The 20,620-nt window shown below is 43.3% G+C and overlaps 1 protein-coding gene across 2 annotated transcripts in view; it reads left to right on the forward strand.

The window, feature by feature from the left end:
• Positions 1–20,620, forward strand: part of Arid5b (AT-rich interaction domain 5B) — a 174,596-nt gene that overhangs the window by 133,060 nt on the left and 20,916 nt on the right. Inside the window, exons 1-5 of one of the 2 annotated variants that reach the window (XM_059281751.1) lie at positions 27–134; positions 1,594–1,706; positions 7,822–8,026; positions 9,980–10,032; positions 18,773–18,870. In XM_059281751.1, the coding sequence (XP_059137734.1) occupies positions 131–134; positions 1,594–1,706; positions 7,822–8,026; positions 9,980–10,032; positions 18,773–18,870 (473 nt within the window). In that variant the 5' untranslated portion in view covers positions 27–130. Of the gene's footprint in view, positions 1–26; positions 135–1,593; positions 1,707–7,821; positions 8,027–9,979; positions 10,033–18,772; positions 18,871–20,620 lie in introns of those variants that run through there. The other variant, XM_059281750.1, reaches the window with a different exon arrangement.

Below are 20,620 nucleotides of genomic sequence, written 5' to 3' on the forward strand. Positions count from 1 at the left end.
GCCTCCTCGCTGCTAGGAAAGCTGATATCCACATCAAGTCCAGCCTTCCAGGGATGAGGCTGGGGAGCAGTCCCCTGCCGGAGCTTTCCTAGGCACAGGCGTCAATCAGGCAGATGGTGTGGCGACTGGAATGGGTAATGTCTGTTTTTTCTCTTTGCTTGGTTTTTTTTTTTTGCTCGTGACTTTATATTTGATAATTCCAGGCAGGTTTTCTGGGGTGGACTTTGAGACCAACGTTTTAAGGAAGGAGACGGTGATGGGAACTAGTTTGGGAAGGGGTCCTGAGCTTCCAGAAACTGCTTCTTATCCCACACTCACCACTTGGTAAAGAGAGAGTTGCCTTAACTGAGTTTTGCTGACAGTAAAGCTCATATCCGCGGCAGAAAAACAAATTAGTAGGAAGTATGTATGTAAATTGAGCCCAACATAAAACGTCCAAAAGCCACTGGCTGAATGTGTGTGTGTGTGAACGCGCGCGCGTGCCTCTGTGTGTTCGTGTGTATATGTGAGATGAATAATAATTAAGAGGCTCCCTACTGTTCAGATATGATTTCTTTCCATAACTGTCCCTCAAAGTAATGAAAATGTGGGTGCTTTGAGAGCTCCAGAGAGATTGTTTTTTGGGGAAAGGCATTTGTCTGGAGTTGGTTTATGGGCAGCTCAGTGAGTTGGTTGGTTTTAGATTCCCGGGACTTGACTGACTGATGAAGTTGAATGTGAGAGTTGGTGGGGGCAGTCAGGGCACCCCACTAACAGCCCAAGTTCATTATCACCCTGCGTCATTTGTAATGATGGCTTTAATCACACACACACACACACACACACACACACACACACACACACACACGCGCACGCACACGCACACACACGCACACACAAACCAACCCCCACAGGAGTCAGGCTAACCCCAGTGTAAGCTTTGGAATTTATTTTAAATAACCCTCCAGATCTTCATAAAAAGATATTGAGGAGGAAAAGAGAACACACTGATTCAATGTCTTTGCCAGATTTGCTGAGATCTGAGACACGCTGGCCACAATATGATTAGGAAATGCGTGTAATAGTAGCTCGTTGCTGTGAGTGCCCCTCATCAGAGCTGCCCCTCTCTCTCTCCCTGGCGTGGCGATTTGAGAAAAAGCTGCTGTCTCTAAACTCTTCTGAAAGAGTGATGTTTTCAGATGTCACTTTACTATGATGACATCACAGGCTGGCGTATCGTTTTGGATTTCAAAATACAAGATACCAAATAAACAGAAGGAGCTCTCTCCAAGTCTAGCCAGGGGTGCTTGTATTCTGACAGTGTGCACTGGGGGTGGGATGCAGGGGTGTGGGGGGAGTGGAGCACAGAGATGGGGGAAGGTAGGAGGGGACACATGTGTCTTCCTTGTCATCCTCGTTTTATTTATATTAATTCAACTTGGGAAAGTTGATAGCTTAGCATTTACCAAGGTTCCACCCTTCGGAGACAGCAGCATCCATGTCAGAGTTGGTGGCTGACATGTACGCCCCTTGGCTGTCGGAGCAGAGCCCCTACAGTAACCTTCCTTATCTTGTACTGAGAACGTATGACAATTATTCTCCATTTCTTTTCAGCGCCAAATCTTAAAGGCAGACCACGCAAAAAGAAAACATGTCCCCAGAGAAGAGATTCCTTCAGTGGCTCGAAGGACCCCAACAATAACTGTGATGGTAAAGCCATCAACAAGGTACGGTCCGTTGTCGTCATCCGTCAGCTGAGACTCCTCCTGCCCTGATGTTTCTTTTGATTTCTCCCTTTGACCTCTCCGATATCTGGTGTCTCAGTGGCTGTGTTCGATTCAGAATCGAATTGAACCTTTGGTGTTCGCAGCTTCTGGACCGGACACTTCTCTAGTGGCTAGGGGTGGGGAGAATCTGGTAGGAGGCAGGCATTTTGATTAGTCAACAGAATGACTTCCCACCTCCCGGTTTGGCTTGTTGGGTAAAGGACATGATTAAGCGCCCGCGTCACTGAGGCTGAGATTTCATACTAGATGACACAATGACATAGTTTACTCTGCTCGTATCAAAAATAGACCAGCCGAACCATCCTGTCCCTGAGTGTACACATCTAAATATGCTTCAGAGATTAACTGGAGAGGAAATTAGAAGTGGCTAGAATTAATCTTTCTGGTCATGGTTTTTTTTCCCCCCAAAGTCACCTCTAATTCATATTAGAGTGACTTAGAGATACATGGAAAACTATTTATATGTACGCATACACTCATAGAGGTGAATATGTGTGTTAAAGATCTTTCTGGATGCAGAAGGAAAAGCTCTCCTTTAGCGAGGCCTGTTGGCCCCTTTTGAATGAGCATTCTTTGGAATCTTTGAAGTACCTGAGGTATTTAGTGAAGTGTCACTTCATATGTTTAGACTTATCTTTTTGACTTTTTGAGCTTGGGTCACATTTCCACATTCTGGCTCTTGGGTGTTTGTGTTTCATGTTGTCTCTCGGCCAAAGACAGTAAGAATCCATCTAGATCAGACTCAGAGATCAGATTGGAATTAGCGAAGCATTTCCAGATCCAAGTGCTCAAAGCCCAAAGTGTGGGGGCATGTTGAGCACAGGTGAAGGGTCTGACGTAGGCAAGAATGGGTTGCGTTTCATATTGCCTGCCTGCTGTGGATTGTACTGTGTCCTCTACCCCCTTCCCAGTGTGTCAAAGTGAACTGTGGACTTGTACATTCCATAAATCTTATCTTCAAGTATGACTCTTACCACAACATTCTGAGGGTTCTTTGGTTAGGATTTTGTCATGCTCCCAAGATTTCAAAGGGTTTGTTATACTTTTTTTTTTTAAGCTAATCTACAGAAGTGTATTTTTTTTTTCTGACTAAATACAAGCCTATCATTTTCCGACATTGTCTATCCCCTACACATTTAACCTCTGCACGTGAACACACATGAATACCATGAAGGATAGTTTCTTGTGATCTGAGCATCTCAGCCCTGGAATTGTCTACCAGGGTCTTGGTGTTTATGGCCTTGAATGATGGCAGCATAATCGATTGTTTCTCTGAAATGAAGCCTGAGAGTCCTGCAAGGTAATATGGATGGAGCAAGATCTTATAATGGTCAACATTCAACAGGGAATGCAGCACCCAGGCTGTTCTTCTTCCGGGATTTTCTAAACCGCTAGGATGAAGTGCTGATGACCCTTGTTATTTGGAATGACTACTAATGTGTGGGAATTACAAAATTCATATGAGGACTCACAAAACAGAAAAAACAGACGGCTGCTGAACACATGAACTGTGTTAAATGCTCACCGATTTGCTCTCTTTGTATAAATAAGGGATGGGCCAAGCCTGGGTTCTCCTTCACCCCGCCCCCGACTAGTGCTGCCCTGGAAAATGGTCACCACTGGTGGAGGATCTTAGCTTCTCTTGGAGTCTTGGATTACAGTCTTGCCTTGGATACTTCACATGCGCCTGGAGAAAACCACTAACTGGGAAAAATTAATTTTCAAGTGTAGCGAGTGTATCTGTTGACACCTGGCTGGAAAATCCTGCAAGAGTAACAAACCATACTTGAGACCGTGAGAGCCATTTGAAAAGGCATTTGGGTCTTAAAGTTGTCTTTTGCCATGATACATTGCAGTAAAGGTGCTAAGTCTATGACCATCTGCTTATTTCCGGAACCTGAACCGATATTTTACACGATGGTGAACTGCTTGTGTGTATTTTCAAAGATGCCTCAGACAGACCATTTCTAACTGTGGATAAGTACCAGCCTCCTGCCGCTCCACACAGCAGAACTTTCAGCATGGATGTACTGGTTTTTCTGGGGCCACGATGCCACCTTCAAAAGGTTTCACTCTCTCAGGTGTGAACAGAACAGCATCTTTGGAACACACTGTTTTTCCCCCGGGAGAGAGAATTATGTGGCTTTCTGAAGACATGTGTCTCATGAGGAGGAAAGACACCCAGCTCTAGGAGGGCACTGTGACTAAGATCAACTCTGATCCTGTCACTTGCTGGGGCCATTTGCAACATAAGATCCATGACCAAGGCTTGATCAACTATGCTAGAGAGGTCTTCTGGCTTATACCTTTAGTGATAAGACCTCCAGTGATGGAAAGTAAATGCTGGTGTGTGTGTGTGTGGTGTGTGTGTGTGTGTGTGTGTGTGTGTGTGTGTGTGTGTGTGTTTTAAGCGTTTTCTAGAGACTAGACATGTAACAGGTGGTTTCCATGGGAAGGAATATGGAAAGACAAAGTATGCTACACTGTGTGTCCCTCCGTTATATCACAGCCTTGGCATTTCAGGTTGCAATATGATGCATGCATTAGTTTCTGTGCTATTCATCTCACCTGGTCCTCAGAACTATCAGGATTATCACTCTCATTTTACCAAGAAGCTGAGGGTAGCTGTTCCTTGCTGTTTCACCACAGCTGGCCACACCTGCTGATTGAGAGAGTAGTGATAACCCAGTTCTGTAGAAGAATGTGGTTAGTACCAAATAGGTGTACAGCTTCATTGAGAACATCAAACGGCACTTCTATAATTAGCAGGCTGTCAATCACTCTGAAAACCCCAGAGCTCTTAGTGAGCTCAACAGGTATGTAGCCCTCAGGTCAGGACACTAACTGCCATGCTTTAAAGGTCATACTTTCTCAAGGTCAGCATGAAGACTACCTACTGTTTGCATTTGAACAGTTGAATTACAGTAATCCGGTAGATTAAACTGCTGGGAATGTTTTGAGTAAATGTGGGGAAAACATGTAGACAATAACTTGACCGAGTCTTACCAGGAAACAAAAAGCTCACTCACACTGAGAAACATGCACTGAGCTAGTCTGAGATGCAGGCCACCACCCAATTAATTGTTATCATCTTGGTGAACATCCTCCATCCACTTAGCGGAATCCCTGGAATGCAGGGTGGAGTTCAGCAGGTGGCAGAGTGGCCTCACTTGGAGCCTTTGTCCTGAGCAGGGAGGGTGGGCCACCTCAGCCCTGTGCTTTTCTTCCATTTCTAGGATTTCTACTCTACACATGCAAGCACACGATTAAGCGCCTACCTGTCTGCAAACCTCCGAGTTCCCTACCCAGGGTGCTCCTGTCCTTATAGCAGAGATAATTCGTCTGTTATCACTGCAAAGTTAAGCCTCCAGACTGTTTTACACACAGCTCTTAGCTCTACTCCCCTGTATGTGAGATTGAAGCTTGGAGGCAGGCAGAACTAAGTTCCAAATTTGGGCACTTACACCTCAGTAGTTGTACACCAAGATCTCCAGCCTTGGTGAGCTTCTGTTTTTTCTCCTGTAAAATGGGTCTAACCAGCTGCCTTTTGCAGTTCCCGTGGAGCCTGACACAGCCCATGGGAACATAGCAAGGTTGTGTAGCTCACCGCTTAGGTATAGGGTTCTTTCTTTTTTTGGCTGGGTGCACAATGGAGGAAAAGAAGCTTCTGTGACTTGAAAACCACCTAGTTTTGTTTTGTATGTGACTTGATAAATCACATTTCTCAGCAGTAGATGTTGCAATGCCTGGAAATATAGATGTGCTTTTCAACTGAAAGTTTGTTTGGACTACCCAGCTTAATGTCATTACTAAGTTTATCATATGTAAACATGTTACTCATTCTGCCTGGGCCTCAATGGCTCCATTTTTATGACAATAACAACCTACGTCATGAGACATGTGAACAAGCATTTAGCTCAGTTGCTTAAAATGCTTTCCTTGCAAACGTGAAGACCGTAGTTCAATCCAGAGAACACAAATATTAAAAGAGAAGGAAGAAAGAAGGAAAGAAAGAAAGAAAAAGAAAGAAAGAGAGAAAAAGCAAAGCTGGGGTTGGGGATTTAGCTCAGTGGTAGAGCACCTGCCTAGCAAGCGCAAGGCCCTGGGTTCTGTCCTCAGCTTGGGGGGGTGGGGTGGGGAGGGGGCAAGAAAAAAAAAAGCAAAGCTGGGTGTGGTTGCACGTGCTTATAACCCCAGTGCTGGAGAGGCAGAGAGAAGCAAGCAGGTCCCTGGGGCTTGCTGGCGAGCATACTCACCTTAACTAATCAACAAGATCAGATGTCTCCCAGGGAGAGAATGAAATAATGTCAGTCAGAGATCCAACAGATCCAACAGCACTTGGGCACCAGTGTAAACAAATACAGACAATACAGACAAAAACTAGGGTGGTTTTTATGATTTCAGAGGCCAATAAATTATGAAGTACATAAATTTAGACCCACCAGCCTAAAACTTGGCAATGGAAGTTGATGATGGCATTAAAGGTCACAAGATGAGCCGGGCGGTGGTGGCGCACACCTTTAGTCCCAGCACTTGGGAGGCAGAGTCAGGTGGATCTCTGTGAGTTCAAGGCCAGCCTGGTCTACAGAGTGAGTTCCAGGACAGGCACCAAAGCTACACAGAGAAACTCTGTCTTGGGGAAAAAAAAAAAAAGAGTCACAAGATGTCTGTCTTCCCATTATGCCACAAAGTGCAAAAGTTTGAGAATATTGTCAAAATTCTACACGGAAAAAGACATATTTTCATCCTATTTCCACAGCCCCTTAAAAAATGAAAATCTTCTCCAGTAGCCCCAGGAAATTTTATTTTTATGAGACCAGTCTACAGAAATTAAAGCAGCGCGCTCACTAGAGAGAATGAACAATAACAAAGCCCTCTTAGAGAGGATGTGTTCCCCTTTAATAAATAAACAGAACCCTTTTCATGTGCTTAGTGCTCAGAAGGGTCTGCGGAGGCCAAGAAGTCTGAAGCAGAACAGTGTAGAATCTATGGGACATTTTTATTCACCACGTTCCCTGGCATTTGCCCTCGATGTCAGCCAGGAGATGTAAAGAATATTGGAATGTACACATTCCCCATGGGTGCATTTGAACTCTAAGTCTGACCCTTTGTACTTCCCCCTTTTACAATTAAAATAACTCAGCAACTTAGCGTTATATTTAACCACCATCAAAGGCTGCTGTACAACATGGCCACGAGGAGGGAACATTAGGTTAGCCAAGTTCCAAAGCCTGCCTGTGGTGTGGAAGGAAGAACCGGGGAGCATCCGCCTCCATTTGTGTCTTCGTTGGGGTGGGGGTGGGGCACTTTCCACTTGTTCTACTTGGGGTTTTAGCTGCCCGCCACTCTCTCGTTTCTGGCAAGAGAACATTTCCTATCATATTCTCGGCTGATGGAAAAAACCACCAAGTGCTCATTAAAGACTGCTCTTAGGTGTACTGCTCGGGTTATGTGCGGGCATCACCCTCAGGTAACACAGGACAATGACCTTGCTGGTATATCCCAGCTTGGAGAGCTCTTCCAGGTGTCTAGAAAGAGGATAAGAACTAAATGTGTCTCTCGTTTTCTTTTTATGTGATATATACAGTACCAGGTTATTATTATGAAAGCAAGGTTTCATCAGTGACATTAACAGTGGCACCCCTTGGGGAGAAAAAATGTATCAAGAGGCGAAATCAATCATCCTAAGGGACATCAGCACTGTTTCTGGTTTTGACACAAATGTACTGTAAAGTATACAAAAGACACTGGCACAACAAGGCCCACTTTGGCCCTCTGGAGACCTGGTTCTCAAAAAAGTTTTATTGACAATCAGTCCCACCATTTATTTACAGATCACACCCATTCTAGATTTGAGTACTTGTCCTCAAGGCCACAGGGCACTAAAGCCCACCAGGTTTACCAGATGGCCCTTTACAGAACTTCGTCCCCATTATGTAGGACAAGTCTTACCCAAGGCTGTCTTTCGGTGCCCCTGCCTGGCTGTCTCTTAAATATGTCTTTACAAGCCTTCCAAGGCTAGGCTTGATTTGATGTACTGTTATTCTTCTTCCAGGTGAAAGGCGAGGCCAGGTCAGCCTTGACCAAGCCGAAGAATAACCACAGCAACTGTAAAAAAGCCTCAAATGAAGAAAAGCCAAAGCTGTCCATTGGAGAAGAATGTAGGGCAGACGAACAAGCCTTCTTAGTGGCACTTTATAAATACATGAAAGAAAGAAAAACGCCCATAGAGCGAATTCCCTACTTGGGTTTCAAACAGAGTAAGTACACTTGTTTTTGTTTCTGAAATATCGAAATTGCTCAGATTCTTTGAATTTGCAAGGGATGGGAGGGGGTTAGTAGAATTTTTTTTTTTCTTTTGGACTAGTGATTATGTTGAAACTCTAATCTAGTCAGGGTGTTTTCTGTTTATAGTAGATCCACAAATTGTCCAAGCCAAGAATTTTCTCCCTGCCCCTTTCCGGTTCATTGTTGCCTTGTGGGACAATTGCAGGGATATTTATAGGCAGGAGTCCGAGGATGCTGACTGGAAATAGACGTGTTGGAAGCTCCTAGTTTTCTGTTTTGTCAATCTGGAGTGTCTGTAACTCCTTTCATATGAGATAATGATGATGATGTAGCCTTATCAGGCCCAGATGTTGCCTGTTCAGAGACAGCTTCTGAGAGGAAGACGTTTAAAAGTGGACAAAACAGCCACAAAGAAAAAAAACATTCCCTTAGTCTTACACTTGTGATTTTTGTTTTGTTTTGTTTTGTTTTTTGTTTTTTTTTGTTTTTTGTTTTTTTTTTTGTTTTGTTTTGGTTTGGTTTTAAAATCTGAGTTCATAGCAAACATGAAATCAACCCACTTGAAGGGAAGTCACAGTTTGGAGCAACTTTGAGCTAGCTATGCATCTAAGTGCTTTTGTGTGTACAAGGGAGCAAACACATAGCTTGAGCAGAATTCCATTGAAAAAGAGAAGAAAATCCAGATCCTGCCCCCGAGTTCACAGCCAAGTGTGGATCTTGCTCTGTCTGGATTTACTGGTGCACAAAGCCATGAGCCCCTCTGGCTTGAAATAGTGTTTTCTCCAAATGCATCTCCCTAGATTAAAACCATGTGTCATTCTGATGAAGACCGTCAAACCTGTATGTTTTACATAACAATTTACATAGCTAATAGCAATTGGCACTGATTGCAAGAGAACACTCACAGCCATTATAAACTTATATAACGACAGATGATTACAATGTCTGAAAACTGGCTGCTTGAAATAGAAGTAAAATCAATGTTCTGTGAAGAGCTCTGTCCCATTATCAACAATTCCGAGGAGACCAAGGCCGAAGCAGGGCTCTTGATAGCCTTGAAACAGTACGAGGTTCAGTGTGGCTTCACAAACATGTTGTGTCCAAGAGCTGTTCTCTGTTCGATCCCCATTTTGTTCATTCCCCTGACCAAAGAATTACTTGAAGTCCAGTATTTGCAGATTCCAAGGTATCTGGTACAAAATGAACAACCAAATATCTCAATCCTATTTGAGTAGCCCTGCTTGGCAGCATACACATGCAAACTCTACACACAGGATTTGTTAAGAAAAAAGATACGTTTTTCCCTTAGCATCACACAAGTAGGGAGCTCAGTGGGTGACTCCGTCTCTCTGTGAACGATCGTCTTCCCTTACTGTATTACTCATGCCTTGGCACGTGACCTACGTGCCAGCCACATGTTGGCAAAAATACAGCATGATCCTTTAATATACCTTCGCTATCAAACAGTCTAAGAAGGTAATCGTGTATAAAACTGGCTGTTGATTGATCCCAGAGAAATCTTATCTAAAGGAGGCATTACCATCAAGGGTTTCTTTCTGAGAACTGAGCAAGACTCACCCGGTTCTGAATTCCCACACATTCCCCAAAGTCCTTCCAATGTATTCTCTTCCTTTGTGGATGATAGTACAAACAAAATTATGCTGTTTGTCCTTAAAGTTCAACTGTCTTTGTGGTCTTGTAACCATCTCTCAAGAAATACTTTTAAGTATTAAGTGTAGTAGATCCTGTAATGTCAAGTGCCCCTCGGGTGAATTGTTTCCTAGAAATTTAGGTCTCTGGGGTACAGCTGATATTTTTTTTTCTTTCTCTTTCTCATTGAAAAACAAAACAAAATGTTTGAATTGACATTTCTTGGAAATGTGTTAATGCAATGCTTATCTAAATACTTATTGTCCCTCTAACAGTTAACCTTTGGACTATGTTTCAAGCTGCTCAAAAACTTGGAGGATATGAAACAGTAAGTGTTTAAGCAACTTAAATGAAATAATTTCACCATCTGACACCCCTCTACCCCTGCCCCCCTGTCCTTGGCCAAAATGGAGGAAACTCAAAAGCAAGCTGTCATTGGCTGCCTGTCCCAATGGCTCTTACACTTTGGGGGGTTTATTGGGCCAGTTTTGGAAATGGTCCCAATTAGTTCCAGGTTTGGCAAAACTGTAAACTTGTCGTAGAAACTACAAGTGGAAAACATATGTAACTCTCCCCTGTCAGGGAAATCAGTTGGGTCTGTAATTTTTTCCCATGTTGAGAAAGGGCTATTATTGTACAACAAGCCAAGATTGCATAAAAGAAATCTCCCTTGGCAACCTACCTGACATCTGTTCATGTCTAATATGGGAAATGTATTAAAGGCTTTCAGAAGTAATCAGGATTGGCCATTAAGGAATAGAATACAGCAGAGCCTCCTCTCATTCTAGGGCAAAAAAGCTTTATTAGACAAGGGTCACTGCTACATAAACAGGAAGTTATCAAATTTATTCAGAACAGGCTCTGACGTTCTTTATCAGCTAATTCTAACTGACAGGAATGGGTTATTTTTAGCCCACGGGAAAATTTGATGGCCGTGGATTCTTACAGCGTGTATTTCTGAGCCAATAAAATGTTAGAGAGACAAACTGAGAGATTAAGATCTTGAAATACAGGGGGAAAAAAAGATCTGCATTAACGTAGCACAGAGAGACGACATCTGTAATAAAATTAATTGACATAGGAAGATGGCGTCACTGGGAAGGTTTTCTCTCCCACACAATGATCAGATTAAGTCGTATGGTTCCTTTGGCAATTGAGTGGGAAATTATTTATTTTCTTCCCTCAAGAAGTAATCTGAGAGAACTCTGTACTGCAGTAAAATGACAGCAACAGACACAAAGTCAAGAAAATAAGATTTATTTTACCCCAAACTCCCAAACCAGTGGTTCTTGCCGTAGAATGCATATTGTTTCTCAAACTAATAGAATGGTTCGATGTCAGAGTCTGGGCACAGGAAAGCACAAGAAGAGCTATTTGAGTCAGATAATCCAGTATTTACCATAGAGATATCTGCTAGGAATTCTGACTTTTTAAGTGTCTGATGTGAGTATGTGGAATTATACACTGCTTAGTGTATGGGAGTGTATATGTTTGTAAAGAAACCTAGCATGTGAACACAAATAAAATATGCATTTTGTAGATGCAAGTTTACTTGAAAGATGTGTTTTATAAAAGTAGCCTGTGCAAAAATAAATATTCTTGGCTAAATCTGCTGAAGGATTAGGAGTTGGACGCCTTGCCACAGTTACAGCTCATGGTTCTGCAAAATCTTGAGCTAATTATAGCTCTCCTCTGTGCAAAAAGATGAAAACTTAAGTCTCCTAGGCTCAGGAGTCACCTTCTCCAGCTAGTCTTGTAAGCTGATCTTTCAACATGAAGAATATGAGGCTGCACTTTTATGAACTGTGACCATGGTTGGTTACATGATATTTGCTCAATATTATGAAATGTCGTTTTCAAACTCTGGAGCTTCATGCCATGAGCAGATTTCACAGAATTGGTGTTTTGTGTTTTCGTATCTTCTGTGTCTTTACAAGACACCAAGTTGGTGTAGAACATACAGAAGAAACTTCTGATAAATTTGGGGGCATTTGCAGTACTTCTGGATGAATAGAATTTATTCTTTTATTGAATGAATGTTTGAATGAATGACTGTAAATCAGGAAATCACCTGAGCATTTATTTACTGGCTACCATATGCATAGGAGACATATATTAGAAAGCTTGAGAGAAAGGAAAGATCTAATCTAGCCATCCAGATCCTTAAAGTACTTACATTCAAGGGCATCAGTCATTACATTACGAATGAATATTCAAAACACCATTGCCCTCAAGAAACAAAGAGCTTTTCCCTGCAGAAACAAGAGAGGGAGCTTTCATGGCTCAGATGTGCTGAGATGCTCTGCAGATAGGTGTGTTGGATTCGCGGTGTCCTGAGATGATCTGGAGATGCAGGTGATAGTTTGGATCCAGCTACATGGCTTTCCTTAGGGAGAACATCTCAGTATGGAGGTAGAGTAAACTCCAGTATGGAGAGTTCAGGCAATTCAGAGTGACTAGTGACTGGGACAAGGGGCTGAGAAGAGGATTCTGGATGGATGAAGGCAAGAAAAGGACACCAGGAGAGAAAGGGCCTTGGATGCTGTGTCTGGGGACTGTTGAGTTGGTTGTGGAAGGGAGCGAGCATAAAAGATGTCATCCCATCTTCTCTCTCTGGCACTGTGAAAAGTACCTTCTGCATGGGAAATCTGTACCAATGACAAGTGGGTAAGGAGTGTGGACTCTTCTATTTTGTCTCAACTGCCTTCAGCTCAATCCTTATGTCCAAGTAGCATGTGTGGGAGATGCATATTGTGGAGGAAATATGGAGGACTTGATTGGAATCTTCTCTCCCTCTACTTATGAACAGAATTTTTAAAGAAAATCCCTCCCTCTCTCCCTCCCTCCCTCCCTTCCTCCCTCTTTCTTTTCCTTTCTCCCTCCTCCCTCCCTCCCTCTTTCTATCCCTCCCTCTCTTCCTAGCTCCCTGCTTCTGGCTTCCTTTGGCCCCTGTTGGCGCTTAACTTTATCTCTACCATCCTTCAGCTAAGCATTGGCCGCTCCTAGCTACACAATATATTTCCCACTCCCACCCCCAGAGTATTTTTACTGATGAAACTTAGAAGTTCAGGGAGGATTTAGTTTGGCACTCTAGAGCATTCTAGAATGTTAGTCTTCCCTTCGCTCAAGAACAGCACAGCGTTTCTGATAAGTATTTTCTTTTCATTCTGGGGAAAAGTTCCTGTAAATCTGAATGCAGCTTAGGGCCATTTCCATTTTGAGTAAAGGAAATCATAGCACTATGACAGATTAATCCTTTTCCTGACTTGACCTTTGCATGGAAAAGGATCCTTGCACCATTCCAGTTCAGGTCCCCAGTTATGTAAACAAGGAAACCAAGGCACAGGGGTCCTAGTACAAGGAGTCTTGTGAGGCCATCATGATGGTCTTCAGCGTCTAGCTTGCTGGTAATCCCCATCGTATCTTCAGATTCTGGCTTGCTGGAAATCCCCATCATCATATTCTTCAGATTCTGGCTTACTGGCAATCCCCATCATGGTATTCTTCATATGCTTGCTTGCTGGCAACCCCCATCACAGTTAGCTATGCCTCCATAGTAGTGTAGGTAAGAGGAAAGAGAATTATAAATTGCTGTCTCTTGTGCCTTCCATTCCTGAAAGTTTCTCATATGTGTAGAATATTTTCCTCAGATTAGGAGTGATGGGGGTGGAGGGGGGCATCTGTCTAATGACCTTGCTTTTGTTGACATCATCTTTCAGCCCATACCAGGTGTAGTATTGTTCCCAGTAGCATTTGGCTTCAACTGTGTCCTCTATCAAACTCAAATATCAAAGATTAGAAATTGGTCTTCAAGCTAGTTTCTTGTTTGTTTGTTTGTTTGTTTGTTTGCCTGAGTGATGGCTCATGAATGCAGCAAATACTATATCACTGAGATACATCCCTAGCTCCTCCAAGTTATTACCCTATATACATGTCCAAATACTAAAGTTTCCTAGTAACAAACCAGTTACAACCTGAGATCATGTCTGGTTCTTGAGAGAAAAAAAAATGTAAGAATTCAGGAGAAAGGTTTAAAAAAATCTAGATAATGTAAATACTCAGGACCAGGACACTTTGAGTGTAAAACTTGTAGATGTGTTACTGTGTGCCCGGCTAAAGCTAGCTCTCTGGATCTCAATGAACAAGACCATCTTCATTGGCTTGTTTTCATCTGTGGCTACAAACTATTCCAAAGCTTCTGGTTTGAATTTTGCATTATAGATTATTTCATTTCAGTTCTTCACAATCCTCCAATTGAATTTCTTTTTAAGTGGAACAGAAGTTTCATTTTAAGTCTGTAGTGTTGACTGACGACTACACAGGTCTCTCAGCTTCTTCTGCTGATTTCTTACTGGAAATCTATGAAGTGTCTCTCGATTTTCAGGTTTAGAGATCATAAATGTATCTAACAGATCTGAGTCCCTGAAACAGTGCATCCCGAGTGTTTTGAATGGTTGCTCGTAATGGCTCGCGTGTTTTGATTGGTTGCTAGTAATGGTTCGCTTGTTTTGATTGGTTGCTAGTCATGGCTCGCTCTTTGCCGACCTCTATCCACATTTTCCTGCCAGATATGTTAGACATAGAGCTCCCCAGAAGAGGCAGAAAGGGATAGAGCTTTGCCCCTGAGCTAGGGTCCTTCTTGTGTGTCTGGGGAAACAGTTACCACTGGGGAAGTATTTGAAATGTGAGGTAGCATGTCAACTTTGTTAAGATGATCTCACCATGACTGACCACGTGGCAGAAAGCCCAGAGCAGTATTCTGAGAGACAGTAGTATTACCACAATGGGTGTTGAGGGACTCTTACCCCAGAACAAAAGGCAGTGCCAGCAGAGGAGTGCTCCCCAGCTCCATCTCTTCCCACCAACAAGGCAGTGCTATGATGTTTTCATCTATGACAAGTCGCTTGTCTTCCTGCTGGATCATGCTTTGACATCAGATTGATTCTGGCTCTGACATCAGATTCTGGCTCTGACATCAATTTGAAGACATCCTCTGACTCTAAGCCTAGTATTCTGGACATACAAAACCTTGGGCTTTACTTCAGAATTGTCCAGGCCAAAGATGATGTCATGTCATTTTGAGCGGCTTCAGTTCCTGGAGTACTACCAGGAATTAAAAAAAAAGTCATCCTCCTTGAATACAGCCTGCCCTCAAGGTGTCCAGACAAAGCTCAGGCAGCCTGAGCAATGCTGCGTGCATGCATGCGATTCCCTTGACTTTGTACTGACTTCCCATTCTTAAGCCACTGGGAAAAGGCAAGTCCACAAAAGCTTCTGATTCTGTCTTCTTCACTAGACCCCCAGATGCCAGCTTGATTTCATCCTTTTGACCTAAAGGTACAGAAATGAAAGAGTTCCAAGGACTTGTGCTTTAAAACGTGACTATTCTAAAATGTGTGTGTGTGTGTGTGTGTGTGTGTGTGTGTGTGTGATTGTGTGGGTACATTTCTCTGTGTGTGTGTGTGTGTAATTATGTGAGTAAATATCTGTGTGTGTGTGTGTCTGTGCATGCACATGTGTGTAAAACAATTTAGATGTCAATCTTCAGATGCCTTCCACCTTTTCTGTCAATGAGAATATCTTTGATTTACTCTTTCACAATCTAACGCATGTAAACAATATATTTGATGTATCCACCCCCAGCTCCCCACTTCCACTTCCTGCAGGCACCCCCATCATGTCTTTGTGTGTGTGTGTGTGTGTGTGTGTGTGTGTGTGTATTCTTTTGGTTTTTTGTTTGCTTTGTTTTGTTGGTAATGGATTTTGTTTTGTAACTCACTGAATCCAATAAGCATCTCCTGGAATGTTGACTGAGCTCGTTGGCTTCATCCTGCATAGGTCTTATGCAGGAACCAGAGCTGGTGTGAGGTCATGAATGAATGAAATGACCATATCATGTCCAGAGACAGACTGCTTGTCACTGTTGCGTTTTGTTTTTTTTTTTTTCTTTTTTGGGGGGGGAGGGCAGTTCTTGTGGAGGTTGTTTTATTTTTGAGACATTGTTTCTCACTGGCCTTGGTATTACCAAGTAGGTTAGACTGGCTGGCCAGTGAGCACCCCTACACCCGGATCCACCCATCTCTACCTCCTCAGTGCTGGAGTTACAAGAATGAACTTCCTCCTGTGGCTTTTTCCCTGGACGTCCTAGAGGAAGACTTTGGGTCCTCATGCTTAGGAGCAAGTATTTTACTGACTGACCTATGTCTCCATACTCCTTCCCCAAATATTCTTGAAACAGCAGGATAGTTTCCTCAATAAAACCGAGGAAGGGAGGGATAGCTTCCTTTCTGTTCATTAGCCCTGGTTTCCCAGACGAATGGCCACACATTCATAAGATGGCATCTGGGTTTCTAAAGGTCACTTTAGAAACCCATATGTGACAGCCACAAATTTTTGCTGAATTGAATGGGTGTGGTGGTGTCCTTTCCAGCATCCCTTAGGTTGTACCTACACTGGAGAAAGAAGTGATTCTCAGCCATCTTCAGAGTAAGGTTGTCACATGTATCCAGATTGCTTCTTGCACAGGGATGTAGCCTGCTCAGTTTACTATCCTCTGCGGTAGTCTGGCCTCAGGCTGCCCATTAAGTTAGGAACCCTGAAAGCCTTATCCGCCCCTGATCTCATCTGCCCTCTGCTCTCCTCCCCATTTCCACCTCCCATCACTTTCTATATCAAATGCTGTCCTATAATGGGAGGCAGTGGAGGTAGATGGCCATGTCCCGAATCCCCAGCATCTTAAATGAGTTCCTTGGAGTAATAGAGAAATACAACCCAAGGGGGAAAAAAAAAGACTCAGTAGTGAGAATAGCATAGTCCCTCTGTTCTGTCTTAAGAAAGACAAAGGGTCAAGACAGAGAGCACCATTTAACTTCAGAACATAAGAGAATGGAAAATCAGAAAGCACTGTTAATGTCACCCTTGGATTCTTGCTGGCCCAAACCCAGAGGCTGAGGCCTCAGGAAAAGCCTTCATCCCCAGCATGGGCTGTTTCTCAGATCATTCTGATAACAGTACAAAGATGTAATTGTGTGAGTAAATGTATTTGTGTGTGTGTGTGTGTGTGTGTGTGTGATTGTGTGAGTATATTTCTCTGTGTGTATGTGTAAAATTGTGTGAGTAAATATCTCTGTGTGTGTGTGTGTGTGTGTGCATGCACATGTGTGTAAAACAGTTTACACTTGGTACCAGAACGCAACTGTGTGGATCTGGGTTTACTACTCCTGTGCTGGGTAACTTTAGACAATCGGTGCATCCTTCCCGAATCTCAGTCCCTTTCCCTGTGCTTGAGACCCCAACACCTGTCTCCTGAGATACGGGAGGAGCCAATAGAAGCACACACTGTTGGTCATCAACTGTAAAACGCAGTTTGTGCCAGTGACCAGGGTGGGAACTGCTTCTGATGCTGTGACAGGAATACATTCAGGCTGTTACTAGGGTCCCAGGTGCACTCTGTGCGCTCCCCTCGTGTAAATCAGGGCCTGGGTCCCAGGCACTTTTGAGAAAAGGGACTGTACCTTTTTTTGGTGGTGAGGGTGGGGACTGATAGCCTAAGAATAGATCAGCCCAAGACTGTACTGTTTACAAATGGATGGCGATTGCCATTATATGTGTAACAATTACTGTGTTTGGAGTGTCATGAGCGGAGCTGGACTCTAAACCAAGGACTCTAAACCAAACAGATAAGGACTTTACATCTTTCTCCCTGCTGGTGTGTGTAATAGGTGGCCCTGTATGGTGAAGTCAAATGACTAAGACAACTTCATGAGACACTAACTGAATAGTGTAAGACTTCACATTGTCTGGAGGCCTTACTTGGGCCTATAACGGACTTTAAGGAGAAAGGGAATTTCTTTTATTAAAAAATGGCAAAGATGCCATTTTGCTATTTTAGAAATAGGTTAGAACTGATAGCACAGCATACGTTGTAGACTGAAGATTTCCTCCAGGGTTCATGTTTCCTTCATACAGCGGTATTTTTAGAAGGAAGCCTTCTACCCTGTTTGTATTAAACCCCGCTGGCACCTTCCCATACCCTGTCCTCTCTACACATCCAACAGCAGCTTCTTCGCTAAACCCTGGTTAGGAATGTCCACACAGACTGTGGAACTTGTCCTGCGCTCCTACTTTCCAAGGAACACTAAGCGTGCCTAGTGTGGTAGGGAAGCCGTGCCGTTTCCTCCCCAAACAACCAACAGCCAGATCGTGCATCCGTTATTTTGCAATACCCTAATCTGTGTACAAATGTAAAATTTAAGAATAAAAATAGAAGAAGCCCACGCCGTACGGGGCAGGATATTGCTTGTTGTGTCGTTTTTACTCACCCAACTCAATAGTGTACACAGTGGACATTTCAACTTCGGAATATGTTCATTTCCGTGAGATTCGATTAATATCCCACTTTCCTGCTCCATGTGAATAAAAACAGATTTGATAGGTATGCTTCCAGATTCAGGCTTTGTTTTGGTGGTGGGCAGAAGTGGAGATGGCTATAAATTCTTCTACCGATCTGATCACTTTTATTAATCTATGTGGTCATTTTATTAGTGTTTTATTTTTTGTTTTTTTTAAGCTGGAAGCACGTTGTATATGGTTCAAAGAATCAGAAGACACATGAGCATGTTTGGTGAAACAGTATTTTCTCTAAGGAGTGTGGCTGGCCACCCACCTCCATCCACCAGCTTCAGGCTGTCAGTGTCTACTGCGATCCTTTCAAGCTGCTGAACTGGCATCCAGTGCAGTTGAAATGGGACTTTATTTTGTACTGTATCACATAGCACAAAGGGATAGGGTGTGTGTTTGGGACCTTGGGAGCAGACAGCCGTATGAATAGCTGGGGGTGGGTGTGCCTTAGATGAAGCTGGCAGAGCAAACAGCACCAAAGTCAGAAGCCCCCCCTTTTTTTACTGTTAAGTAAGAGATCTTGTTTGAAAGTCATTATTTCCCCCCTTAAACTCACTGGAGCCTCTGTTTGGGGATGTCCGTTCTCTTCTGAATGTTGCCTATCTATGAGCCTGGTGCTCCGGCTCTCTCATGATGCTAGATTGAATCTCTCATTACCATCTTTTCAGATAACAGCCCGCCGTCAATGGAAACATATTTATGACGAGTTAGGTGGTAACCCCGGGAGCACCAGCGCGGCTACTTGTACTCGCAGACACTACGAAAGGTAAGAGGCCGTCCCCTGCAAAAAAAAAAAAAAAAAAAATCCTTGCTTAATCAAAACTGTGTTAATTAGAAGACGACTCCGGACAAAGACAAGATAGAGGAAATCTAAAGGACCTTTGGGAAAGACAGAAAATACCTTCCCCCAACTGCCCCCAACACCCCGGCATTCTCCTTTACATGGCCTGTTCTCTGGTTACCCAGACTAAAATTAGATGTGCCTTTACTTAGGTTTTGTCTTGTGGCCACCTGTCTGGCAGTGCCCTTCCCCCAGCAAGTGTGGATTGCTAGGGATGTTCTCAGGAGTCTCGTTTACCATGAGATCTTTTGCCTACTGGAAAACAAAGATGGGAAATGTTACCATGAGGTTCATGTGTGACGGAGCACTGGGGAGTAGACATTCCTCAGCACAACAGTACTGCCTGAGATAATGTCTGTGTGTTTTTCTTTTCCATGACTTTGTTATAATTTTTTTCACTTAAAGGTATGCTTTCTTTTATTAAGGAAATTTCGAACCCAATTCTGCATGGTTTGGTTTTTCTCAGAATCTCTGACTGTTTCGGAAAAATACTGATAATATGACCAAGAAAGAATACAGCAGAGCCTCTAGGGACGGCTCTGTGGGTAGGAGTCATGTCCCGTCAATCCCGTCTGTCCTGTTCTGTCCGTCTTCCCCCCAGCACACACAAACACACACAGGCACACATGCTTGAGCATACACACACATGCATGCTTATGCGTATGCATACTTTGTGATAAAGACAGTGTGCCCACACTGCTGAGAAATGGCAGCAAATTCCTGAATGATGTTTGCATCATCCTTTAAGCCCGTACTTAATGCTTAGGTTGTACCAGCTTCCTTACGGCTGCTACTGCCCTATAGAAGTGAGGAGGGGATAGGCAATGTGTGCACACATCTGTGTGTGTGAAGAAGTGTGCACACGTGTGTATAGTTGGTGTGAAACCCAGAGGTCAACTCAGAGTTCTTCCTCTATGGCTCTTTCTTAGTTTCCTTTCCTGCGGCTGTCATAAAATACCCTGACAAAAGGACATGAGTGAGAAAAAGTGTATCTACCTCATGAAGCACCCAGGCTTTAGATCCAGAGCCGGAGAGTTCAACTAGAGAGGAGTGTGTGTGTGTGTGTCTGTGTCTGTGTCTGTGTCTGTGTCTGTGTCTGTGTGAGCACGCACATATACATCCATGCATATGTAGAGGCCGGATGAAGATTTTGAATGTGTTTTAATCGTATCTATTGCATACACTGAAGTCAAGATACACCGAGTTAGCGGAACAGGGCGGTTAACATGCTGGTAAAAAGTCAAAGTGTTAATATTCAATTTGCTGATTGCTTTTCTCACGGCCCATTACCAAGCCATCTTTACCCTATGTCCATGACACCCACTGTGGATCACATACAGCATCCTTCATAAATCCCCTCACACAGTAGGTGTTCACCATGTTTCCTTTGAAGTCCAGGGCTGTGTTTATCCGTATCTTACATAACTAAGTAGCCAGTTAACAAATGTTAGAATGCTTGTTTTAGAATAATAGGAGTAAATTGAGTTGGGTTTAGTACCTCATGAAAATTTTCCCCGTAGTATTCCCAAGAGATTGCTTTGGCCCTATTATAATCCAGAAGGATTCTTAAACATCAATAATAGATGTTCAAATTACAGCTCTTGGTAGCACTGTTTTTTATATAAATGTGACTGTGATTCCTCTCAGTTCTTAACACCAAAGCCCACACATTCTT

The sequence above is a fragment of the Peromyscus eremicus genome, chromosome 16_21, assembly GCF_949786415.1.
Source record: "Peromyscus eremicus chromosome 16_21, PerEre_H2_v1, whole genome shotgun sequence".
In the NCBI taxonomy this organism is placed as follows: Eukaryota; Metazoa; Chordata; class Mammalia; order Rodentia; family Cricetidae; genus Peromyscus; species Peromyscus eremicus.